The sequence below is a fragment of the Argiope bruennichi genome, chromosome 5, assembly GCF_947563725.1.
Source record: "Argiope bruennichi chromosome 5, qqArgBrue1.1, whole genome shotgun sequence".
NCBI classification, from domain to species: Eukaryota; Metazoa; Arthropoda; class Arachnida; order Araneae; family Araneidae; genus Argiope; species Argiope bruennichi.
This window is the reverse complement of record NC_079155.1, coordinates 88,431,149-88,444,004: the sequence shown is the minus strand read 5'-3', so window position 1 is coordinate 88,444,004 and position 12,856 is coordinate 88,431,149. Positions and strand designations below refer to the sequence as shown.

The 12,856-nt window shown below is 27.5% G+C and overlaps 1 protein-coding gene across 1 annotated transcript in view; it reads left to right on the top strand.

Annotated features, from left to right (window-relative positions):
* Positions 1 to 8,567: 8,567 nt before the first annotated feature.
* Positions 8,568 to 12,856, top strand: part of LOC129968662 (CDK5 and ABL1 enzyme substrate 2-like) — a 42,658-nt gene continuing 38,369 nt past the window's right edge. Inside the window, exon 1 of the mRNA XM_056082782.1 lies at positions 8,568 to 8,958. Within this exon, the coding sequence (XP_055938757.1) occupies positions 8,645 to 8,958 (314 nt within the window). The 5' untranslated portion in view covers positions 8,568 to 8,644. The remainder of the gene's footprint in view (positions 8,959 to 12,856) is intronic.

The following is a 12,856-nucleotide window of genomic DNA, read 5'->3' as shown; positions in this document are numbered from 1 at the left end:
AAAAATATAAATATCTTCAAAAAATTTTTCCTTTCTGACTATAACAAGAATTCAGCCTTTAACTTCCCCCAAGTTTCAGATTTCCTTAAGCCCATAAAATACATTTTTTGAATTTTGTTTGTCTGTCAGTGAACATGATAATAATCAACTAGACTAAAAATTCTGGTATGTGGATTTTACAATGAATTTATAGATATTTACATCATTTTGGACAATATCTATTCAAAGGAAATCTATCTACCTGACTGTCGTAGCACAAATATATATATATATATATATATATATATATATATATATATATATATATATATTGTTACGAATCTGTGATGCGGCTTCCCAGCATAGTGGGTTCCATAGGAGGTCCCAGAGATTGGCGACAAACTTAGTGACCATTTAGTGACTTGGCGACGAATTTAGCGATTTTGGCGCCAAAATAGATTATACCCGAAACATCGAGAATTTTCCCGATCCGTCCAGTAGGAACTGAATTACACCTCGAGCGTTCCTGATTGGTTGAGAGGCTTCTAGCCCCACCTCCTGAGACCTATAAAAGGAGCAGCCTGCAGCTGCCGGGTGGTCGTGAATTGAGTAGTCGAAGAGTAGTCGGAAGCGGCAGAGAAGAGTGGTCGGGATCGACGGTGGAGAGTAGTGGGAATCGACTGTAAAGAACTGGCCTTCCAGAGATAAGCGGAGCAGCGACGGAGTGAAGCTAGTGCCGAACTAAGCTGTGCGCTACTGTCTGCAGTAGAGTCTTGTTATATGCTGCTGTGTATGCTGTTGTTGCTGCACGTCTCGGCTGAAGATAATCGTCTTCTCTGCTGTATATAGTTGTCGTCTTTGTGCTGTCCTGTGTGTCTTCGTGTAAATAAACGTCATTGTTTTATTTTCTACTGCCGCCTGGTGATTGAGCGTTCTCGCCACCATATAACTCCCACTATCCAAACGAACCCCGGAAATTTCGTAACAATATATATATATATATATATATATATATATATATATATATATATATATATATATATATATATATATATATATATATATATATATATATATAAAGATCTAGATATTTAAATTTGATTTAAGGGTTCTCAATTGGTTTCAAAAATTAAGATTACAAGCAGAAAACATTTGATATAATTTTAAAAATCATAAAAAATTGGAACAACTATAAAATTAATATTTTTATCACCAAAGTTTTTTAAATTTTGAAATTGTGTAAAATTTATTTTTTTTAATAATAATTTCGGAAAATATCGAGAGAAAACGCCAAAATTAATCTTAACTTTTAATTTATTAAAATTTCTAAAAAGCTCCTCTGAAGTGCAAATTCCCACCCTCCAAAGTATATATGCTCCAAATTTGGCAGCTGTAAATCAAACGGTCTACACACGCATACATCCTTATTACTAGTAGAGATTTAAAAAATCCAATGTCATTTTATGAATAAAATTGTGTGTAAAGGTGGATGTTGCATTCTCTTTTATCTTAGTAAATAAATAAATAATATTTTGAAAAAATTATTAAATTAAAATTAATTTAAATGAATATTTTACATTTTAAGTTAAAAATATGTTGAAATAGAAAACTAAATTTATTAGTTTAATAAAATGGGAATCTCATAACGTAAACTGTATAATACCACAAAATGCCTAAATCCACCAGTGAGTTTATTATTAATGAGATTTTATACACGCATGCGAAATGCTATGTGACTGTCAATAATAACAAAGTAAAACAACAAGTAATAAGGTTAACAGGGTTTTTTTTTCTTAATTTATTTAAATCAGGAAACTTATATTTCTATGAATTATATTATCATAAAATATTTTTATTTCTATATTTGAATGTCTCAATTCATAGGACTTTGAGTGGAGATCTCGATTGAATTTTGACAAAGTTTGGGCGCCAATACGTTCGTTAATCTCCGTCTGTTCTTACGAAAATTCTGCTATGTACATTTTGAAGAAAGATTTAAAATCCGTCTTTAAAGTCCAGCTGCTGGTATGAGGTGGCAGTTTGGCGAGAGCTTAGGTAACGTCCGCGTTATCTGCTTATGACTTAAAACTATGAGATTTCTCTCCAAATAATCAAACTGCAGCAACGAAACATTGATGTAATGTAATTTTTTCAGACATTTATCATAAAGGAAGTTACTCTTCTGGTAAAGCCATTAGTTACACATAAACTACATTTCTTGAAGACGTATCCCTGAAACTTTCTCGTATATTCTCTGATAAAGGTGTTATTCCGTATAAAATTTTGGATCTTGGACAAGGCCATTAATGCCACAGATGCTCAAATTTTTATTTTCAGAGTCCTGTGTCTAAGATTCATACGCTAGAAAGCCGGTACTTGTGTTTTAGCTGTATGCCATTCGCGAACAGATCCTATTAGCGAATTGGAGGGGGGGAGGGGGTAATCGCTGGATTAATATGTATTTCGGATTCCTCTTTTTCTACTAATTGAAAACAAAATTTTGCATAGAAGTACAATTGTACTCAAAAATCAAAATTAAATTTCATATATTTAAATCATTACATTTTCGAGTTATCGCTTTTACAAGCATGTGAGAATACGGATGGCCAATTCTTTGACTGATTTTGTTCAAAATTCAATAAAGATCTACACTTTAGATGCTAACACTGTGAATCAAAATTCATTTACTTGATTTTTTAAAAATTTAATTAAGTGCAAAAGTGTAGACAAAAGGATTTGATTCCAAATTTGATGTAATTCTAGATTTTAGTTGATGAATTTGTATGTACCAAATTTTATCAATCCAAAAATTTACGTTTACGTTTGTATCATGTTCTTTCCTACTTTCAGAAAAGATAAGATACCCTCTGAATAGATTTCATTCGAAATTTTATAGAAATCTACAAGTACTACTACATATACCAAATTTTATCTACCTAGCTCAAAGCGTTTTTGAGTTATCGTATTCACAGACAAACATAAATCTAAAAATGTAATTTTTTTTTATTATTATTCAATGTGATCTGAACCGTAGAAATTCATCAAAATCTTGAGTTCGTATATTTTGATGATTACAAAACGTTTTCTTTGTATAATTCGAATAGCAGAAAGTAAAAATTTATTCTATTTACAAAAAAAGAAAAAAAAAAGGATTTGAAACGTGTCTTTTATCAAAGTGTATTGTGATTACAACTAAGATGACTCGATTTTATGGGTAATAAAAGTTGAAATAGATGTTTTGTAGAGCAATTCTTTTCTCACTTAACGGGCACCTGCCGTAACGAGTCAACTGCCTAACAAGCAAAACAAAATGTTAAAAAAAAATACTATATTAATGAGCAATGTTTAGCAGAATGAGCGATGAAAAGACTTTACACAACATGCAAGATTGGTCTGCATTTCCATTGTTGACACTGAGCGCTTGTTTTAAGAGAATCCTTATTTTTCTATGAATGAAGCTTAGACCAGATAGCGTTGTCGAATACGACTCCTAGGGATTTTGCAAGTGCCTGTGAAACCTCAATTGACGAGATTGTGTCTCTGAATAAGATTATAAAGTTAGTGGTAGATAGCAAAGACATGAGTTGGCGGAAGAACATAGTCAGATCTACCAAAATTCTTTTAGAATTGTTTTCTGTGTCACAGTAGAAAGGTACGGAAGGGATTTGATCAGGAGAGGAAGAAGTATTAGCCTCAGGAGATCAATAACCTTCTAGTGAAATAAAGGAGATGAAAGCAGAGAAAATTTTGGCATCATATATTGAGAAGCATCAACCTTATCAGGAGTAATTATACTTTTTACAAACTCATTTAACGGCAATGCTGTATCTCATATTCGCCAAATTTTGAAGCACAATCGGAGTGAAATGTTTTCAGAGAACTTCTTATAAAAAAACGTATGCATTATCTATACTTATAATAAAGCTCAATGTGTGTGTGTGTGTGTGTGTGTGTGTGTGTGTGTGTGTGTGTGTGTGTGTGTGTGTGTGTGTGTGTGTGTGTGTGTGTGTGTTGGCGCTCTACATGCCAGACCATTCAACCTACAGCTACCAAATTTGGCACGTATATACCTTGGTGACCGGGAATGTGCACCTCGGGGTTATTTTTTCGAATTTTTAATTAAAATTTTATTTATTTAAAAATTAAGCGAAATTTTGGCGTTTTTTTGCTATAACTTCCGAAAATATTACCGCACAAAAAAAGATTTTTACATCAAGTTAAAGATCAAAAATTTATCTTTTAAATGATACCAATATTTTAACCTTAAAATTAAATTTCTATTTTTAGTTAATTTTTTAAATAAATATTTTAACTATATTTTTCAACAATTTTTTTCGTACAAAATAAAAATAAAATTTAAGCTGCACGAGCACGTTTCGCATTCATGGGGAAAAAATTAGCTTTTTTCAAAGTGTTGCCATCACATTGATTAAAGCTCCAACTAAAAATAAATTAAATCTTTTTGGAAATGAAATCTGCAAAAATATAATTTTCGGCAAGTGTCTGTGGAAATGAAACTAATATGAAATATTATTTTTTCTAAAACATAAATTTAAGAAAAATTATTTTATGATCTTTTACACTATCTATATTATTAATCCAATAAATCAGTTATATTTTAAGGCAAATTTTGTTTAATATGAACCGGATATCCATTCAAATCATTGCCAAACAACTAATTTGTAAACCTTTAGTAATAGACACAAATCTTCTAAAATGGTATAAATGGAAAATGATTATATTTTGTGTAACTTGATTCAATAAATGCTTTAATAAATAACGAATTTTTGATTTCACATAAAGCTTCTGCTGTGGAAATCACGATTAACAAAATGTTCTTGAAACACTAATATTTTAAATAAAAAGAGTTAATTTCCAATCAACTAAATCAATCACTTAAACTGACTGATTTATGAAAATTTGATTATCACTATTCAATAAAAAAGGATAATTTTAGATTTTCCATCGATCGTTTCAAAGAAAATACGCCAATCAGCGCGCAGGTTTCTCAAGATTAATTTGCCTAAGATTATGAAAATGTTGAGTTTTTCTAAATTTTTAACATTCAGAACTTCATAAATCATTCTTAGTTGATCGTGGAAAATAGAAACATTCATTCATTTTTTTAAAATTTGGTGTGTCCAAAATATTTCTCAGAATATGATACCTTACTGTATTAAATTTAGACTTCATAATTTCTGAAATATATTTATAGGCCGGAACAAAATATTATTCTTGATTTCATTTCAATCCTTTTGAAAGCAAAACTAAAAACTGAATTTTATGCTAAATCTGAGAAATTTTTGTTGAATTATTCTTTGAGATATTGCATAAATTATGAAAAATATTTTGTACTTCACATAAGACTTGAACATCGAGCGATTCTGTTTGCAGGACTCATATTCAATAATAATAATAATAAATAAATAACAATAAAAATGATAAATAAAAAAAATGCTTGGTTTCATTAAAAAAAATCTTTACATTAATTGCAATTTCAGCATTTCCACTTTAAATTAAAGTTGAAGTTTTACCGGAAATGACAACACATTAGGAAAATATATATAGTAAATTGAACGAAACGATCTAAACAACAGTATAAGTTTGGTATGACTATCAAAATTTGAATATTAAAAATGTTTTGTTTGAGAAGCTATTAAGAGATAAGTTATTTGAAATATTTAATTGAAAATTGTAGCGTGCGGTAATACTGGCGAACCGGCTGGTCGCCAAAGGCGGCTAGTAAATAATAAATTATGTAATTATAAATTTGAGGTATTTTTTTTTAATTTGAATAGAGCGTATTGTTCTATTTTAACATGGATTCCTATGGAATTACCCTAGGTTTCACTATATTCCTTTAACATACTTTAGTGTAATATAGATTTTTTTGTAAAGATCATAAAAAGTTTGTACACCTTCAAAATATACAAATTTCTGTATGCATTCAATGTTCTAGAACGCAATACTCATATTCCATTAAATTTTAATTCTTTATAAGTTACGTGTAAGAAGTTTGGTGCTGAATTTGAAAAAAAAAAAACTGAATTTAAGACTCTTTAATATTTATATAAATGAATTATAAATTGAAAAAATTGCCTAAAATAAAAAAATAGCTAAAATATATTTAAAAAAATCTATCATCTGTGAACATTAATAAATGTGTGTTTTTAAAAAATGTTTTTATTATATTTATTTGTTATATTTTGTATATAAACTGTTTGCTGATAAGTACAAAAAAGGTGCATTCTGAGACATTCAGAGTGGGACAAAAAACGAGGATATTTATTAGAATTACAAATTAATGTTGATCAATAAATGCAAAATATTTTTGAATCATTATAGGAAAATGTATTTCACGAATGATCAATTTTTTAAACGATACGTTATATGCGTTATTTAATAATACAGATAAAATTTCTTAGATATATTTTTATGTGGTGTTTTTCCATGTACATTTCCACTTTTATCTTTTTAAAATCAGATGTTGAAACAAAAAGAAATGATCATAATAGCAAGCAAAATAAAAACTATATGATCACTTTATATTTAACAGTTACTGCAAAAGTTTTCTTATAATAAAAATACCATTTCCTAAACATATAACACTGAACGAATTTCTTAGTTCTAATTTAGTTTTCCAAGTTAACAAATCGAAAACAGTCGCGAATCCAGAGGCGATAATTTAAAATCTGGGAAGTTATTATTAAAATGAACTGGGAGCCTTGCAGGCCGTTGACATGTTTACATTGTGTTGTCCTTGAACAGCAAAAAGCTGCGGATGACACCCTTGCTCTGGCCGTGAAGAACTGTTTTGAGACTCAAAAGAGTAAAATAAAAAATAAAAAAAAGTAAACCAGACATCTTTAATAAAATTCCGGATCTATGCATCACAGCTGTTCGGTGACTCATTTTTGCGCTTCGAATTCAAAATGACCTGTAAACATATATAGAATTTTTTTCCAGCATTCGTTTCAGCTGCAGTGCACCTGGTAATATTGAAAATGATTCAATTTTATAGATTTTAGAGGCCATTAATTTCAAATTTAAGGTGTAAGAAGAGATACGAATCTTTCATATTTATTTTAAAATCTTTTATTTTTTGTATCATTATCAAATTTATTAAGAATGTTATAAAAATATATTGTACGTTAATAAAGTTTTTACCAAAGATAATTGATTTATTAACAAAAATAAAATTAAAAATTAAATAAAAAAACTGCGAAAAATAAATAATAACAATAGAATTTTGTTCATAACAAATACAGAATTTGCTCATTCTAATTTTACTTCCAAACATATATAGAATTTTTTCCGGCATTCGTTTTAGCTGCAGTGCACCTGACAATTTTATAGATTTTAGAGGCCATTAATTTTAGATTTAAGGCGTAAAAAGAGATACGATTCTTTCATATTTATTTTAAAATCTTTTATTTTATGTGTCATTATTAAATTTCTTAAAAAATGTGATAAAAATATATATTACATTAATAAAGAAACTGCCAAAAATATTTGACTTATCGACAAAAAACAAAAATAAAAAATGTATAAAAGTTGCGAAAAAATAAACAATAACAATTATGCATAATAGATGCAGAATATATTCATTCATATTTTATCTGGAAAAAAAATTTTTTTTTCATCTTTAAAATTTAAAAAAAAAACGAAACGAAAATTGAAAAAATAATAATCAAGATCTTATCATGCATTTCTATTGTTTTAAAAAGAAATAAAAATTGAAAAATTGACCGCTATAAGCAGAATCTTTTTAACAATAATTTCTAGAATAATTAAGAATAGACTGTATCTTCCTTTTTATTTAACGAAACTTGCTCCACTTTTTCTTGTAAAAATCATCAGTTTAATAAACAGATAAATATTTTTCAATTAATAAATAGATTCCATTAAATTAGCATTTGCTATTTAATCAATACACCAAATTAAACTATGAAAGTATGTTCCGTATTGATCTCACTGGCTAAACAGTACCACGTTTCACTGACTTTCTTTGGCACGTGTCATTTCATCTACCAAACGGAAAAGGTTTCCCTTTCCACCTTTTAGGTCAAATTTTGTCCAAAAGATCCAAGCGCTGACCTCTAGTTTTGCCACTATCCGAATACTTTCTAATTAATAATAATATTAAAAAAAACGGCGTTCAAAACTGTTATGAAGGATTGAAATCATAAGACAAGCTGAATATTTTAAATTTAATTTTTTTAAATATTCTTTACTTAAAAGAAAGTATTGGAACCGGTTTATTCTCAATCTGGTTTCTTCCATAAGACTTCGAATTAATATAAGTCATTTGGTTTAAAAGTAAAAATATTTTGAATGAATATTAATGCTTTATAAGTTATAGTGTCAGGAATATTCAAAGCTATATTTATTTGTATGTATGAAAGGGCATTTATTTTTTTTATTGGTTATTTATATTTCATAAATGAAAATGAATCATCAGACGAAAAGCTGCTTCTGAATATGGTTCTTTTTTCCGTATCACTAAAAAGTTATCCCATAGATGGCGCTACGTGTCTATGAATTGCGGAAGAACCCTGGATATAATCCCTTTATTCCGCGGTCCAGTTTCATCACTACCAACATTGTTTAGCGTGCAAAGCGAGACGACGGAAGTGAGTATTTATGCTCGTAGTGTTTATGTGGTATGAGCACTGTTAGTAAAAGGCAGAAATCGCGTCGCCGGTTAGCCGCTTACAGTTTTCTGTCCAATATCTCTTTGGATGGCACTCACAGAGATACAAAAATAGGTATTTATAATTTGAGCTTGCAAACCGACTTTTTGAAGTGCTCTGTTCCGCCGGTGAAACCTCACAATCCGGCTCCAGTTCAAAATAATATAAAGAAAAACGTTTTGTTGCAAGCTGATCTGCAGAATGAGCGTCTTACAAGAATTGCTGTCAGTGAAGAAAAAATCCAGGTTGTCGGGTGTCAACACACCGGGCACAGTTCAAGGGAAAGGTAAGTTTTTATTCTTTTTGCCCGAGATTCTTGTTCTCTTTTCGTTCGCTGCCTTAACCCCTTTAACTTTTGTTTACAACTTAGCTATATGTGCATCGGAGAGTTAGTCTAAAAGAAGTAACTTTTTTGAAAGACGTAGCGGTATATTTCAGGTGCACAGTTCAAAACTTGTACTTGGATAATATTTTAATCAATAATTCCTCCTACAGATTCGCAGTAGCTACATTTCAGACAATTGTGCACGATTTAAAAAAATATTTATTACTAATAATATTGTATTGAAAGTATTATAAATAATTCATTTTATTTTAAAATACTTTTTTAAACAAAGCATAGATATTATTTTATTGGTTATAATAATTCCACATTCTCTTTGACAAGTGCTTTGAAATAGTTTTTATTCTTTATAAATAAGTGTTACCTGACAGATTTGATTTTCTTTTAAATATCTTACTAAGTTTATGTGTATGTTCACAGCATTATAATATTTCATGAAAAAATTTTTTAATCTGTAAATGGGTAGCTTAGAAACATAAAATATATTTTTTTAAAACTTATTGAAACTTTTCTAGGTAATATTGTATGCAAGAATTCAATTGTATGTATTAAAAAAAAAAAACCAACTAAGTAAAGGGAAATAAAAATTATTAGTTTTGCATCCATTTTGAGAAACTTAAATAAGATATAATAATAAAGTTTGCAATAAACATCATTTTAAAATGATTTTCCTCTAAATATTAAAATTAATTTTTTAAGTGAGCTTTTTTCTTCGAAGTCCATTGCAATTGTATAATCTTATATTTTATAGAATTTAAAAACATGTTTAAATCTGATTTATCATATAAAGAAAGAATTGACACATTCTGTTGTAAAAGAAATTATTATTAAGTATTATATTTATTATTAAGTATTCAGTTATTCATTGCCATATACAATATGTCTTCTATTATCCAATTTCAGAAAAGTTCTATTCTATTTTTGAATTTTATTTCTTAATTTGTGGGCCAATACAATTAGACTATATTTTCAAAATATTTTATTCATTTTATTTAATATCCATAATTTGAATTTTTAAAAAGAATGATTGAGGAGAATTTTCTATTATGAAAATACTTTTATTATTTGACTGATATGAATTTAAAATCAATTTATTTTTTGTCTCTTACTAAACTTATGAAAAGATTCTAATATTCCAAATTCCCTGAATTAGGTTCATACTTTTCAAATTGGTTGTGATTTTATTAAAGTAGATTAGCAACTTTATGTCTAGGACATTAAATTTATTAATGTGCGCATGAGTACCATTTCAATAACAGAAACTTTTTTTTTTTCATTTTTATTGATGAGATTATACATTTTATTGCTATGATTTATATAATTCTTAATTAGCTTACCTATCCTAATATTAGAATTTATTTATCTTTTAATTTCTGAATCTTGAGTGTACTGAAATGCACTCTTGCCTTTGTTTCAATATCTTACTTGTAAAAATTATGCAGTTTGTTTCAGAAAGTTGCATTTCAAATTATTTATCTTTCTCTAAATTCTATTGGGACATTTTTTTTTTTTTTTTTTTTTTTTTTGTTCACAAATAAGCATGCATCTCATTGGAGAAAAGAAATTTGCTTTACCCTGCATTCAAATTTTTAATTAATTTAGTCAGGGAGTAGAATTAAATGGTCATTTCTTTATTCTTCCTAAAATCATTTTTAATTTAAATCTATTATTTCAGATTGGGCAATTATCATCTGAAAACTATCTTTTAATGTAATATGAAATCACCATTTACATTCCGAATTTTTGACACAGAATACTAGAATATGAAATTTATTTTAACTTTACTTATTATTTATGCATTTTGAACAATTTTAAATTATTTTTTTAACTACCCTATTAATTTATATATGATTTGGTGCTGACAAAGTTAACAAAAAAAAAAAACGATTGAAATCATTCAAATAAGCCATTATATTCATATATTTTTAAAACTGATTTATACAATATTTTTAAAAAATAATAGTCCTTGACTTATATTTGTACTGACCTTGACCGTTATTTAGAAATCTCCCTCATGAAATAGAATGTTGAATACTTGTATTTGTTGTTCGTTCATTTTCAATACCAAAATCAATAATGTTTATTAATTTTTTTAACTATTGGTAAATAGTGTATAGTCAGTTTTTTTTTTTTTTTTTTTTTTTTTCTGGATTCGTCACGATTAGATAAATTACTTATTCTTGTTTTTGTATTCTAAGTTGTCAAGTAAAGAATTCGAAACGTCTGGCATAAAATATTCTAATGCTGATTTCAATTTTGATCATGTTTGCGAAATTTCTTCACTATCGTGAGATTTTATGAATAACTGCAATATAAAAAATTACATTATTTCGGATTCTATTGTAGCAAAATTTCAACCTTGTAGTCGTAAGGTTATTTAGAATATTCATGATTATAAATCGGGATGGTTTTCTTTTTTTTATTATTATTATTTTTAATACTATACAATGTCCATTTATTTTATTTTTTTCGTTATATATTTACATATTATTCATTCAGTGTTTATTCTTTCAATACTCTTGTTCATTCTTTGTTCAGTGCATTTTTAATGAAATCCCATTATATAAAAGAATTTATTACACTGGCGAATTCGAGATTCCAATTTTTATGATGAAACTGAAAAAAAAAATCATTTTTTTTTTGTAAGTATAAATGTTTTATTAATTTCTTTTTGTTGCAAACTGTCATCTTTTTTATTGTTATTTAAGCTAGGATTTATTAGTATTTTCTGAAAAAAATAATGTAATGAAATGTAAAAGCAAGGGAGGAGAAAAATGGTGCACATGTGTTATGGGTAAGATGTAAAAACACAACACGTGTATAAATGATTTTTGTGTGTGTGTGGTGTATTGGAACTTTCCCATTAACCTACCAATAAAATTAAAATACCAGGAAAATGTTTCAGATAATAGAGAAGAAAACGGACCGTATTTAGAAATGAATCAACCTACTTCCTTATTACTTCAGCGTAGATTGCGTATAGTTTTCTACACTAAATAATCCGTTTTACGATTGAAATAATTCTGAACGTGTTACTCATGAAAATCGAAATCTAAATATTTTTCTTATGCATGGAATTTTTAATTTTATTGAATGAGAAGAATTTGGTTTTAATATTTTTAAATAATATTGAAATGTTAAATTCTTAATTCATTTTAAAAATGATTTTTACATCAGCTTAATTTTAAATAAAATGAGATTCTTGAAATAAATTGTTACGCCGATTTTGCACTCTTCCTAAAAATTATATAAGTTGGGGGAAAATATAAATCTTGGAGCATACATAGGTATTTTATATTTGTTATTAAAAATGTATTTATTTAATTGTTTCGCTATTTATACTACGTTTATATAAGTCCCGAAGCAGATGTTAATATTTTAAAACTCGATACATGTTTTAAAAAATTATAATCAATTCTAAATAGGGTTCAATCAAGTAACCAAATGTCAGATTAACTGGAACATATTTTTTTTTGTATATTTATTCCAAGTTATCTCAAGTATGAATTGTCATGAAAATTCCCATTTATTAGGGAATCGTAATCTGGTTACAGTTAATAAATTCATTAACATTTTTATTTTAAAGAATTCTTTTCCAAAACAATGAGATAGATTAATACTAACATGAAAATAAGTTGGTAATACAAATAATATATTTTGTTGTTCTTTTACTATATATTGAAAAGAGTCAACTTAAATGAACAATTTGAATAAATTTATTTGAAAGGGAAATATCAAAAGTAATTGCAAAACGGTATATTATTTATGCCTCTTAATCTCTTATTCTTTTTCATTGATTATCATCTATTTCATTTTTCCTGAAATTTTTTAGTGTAATCAG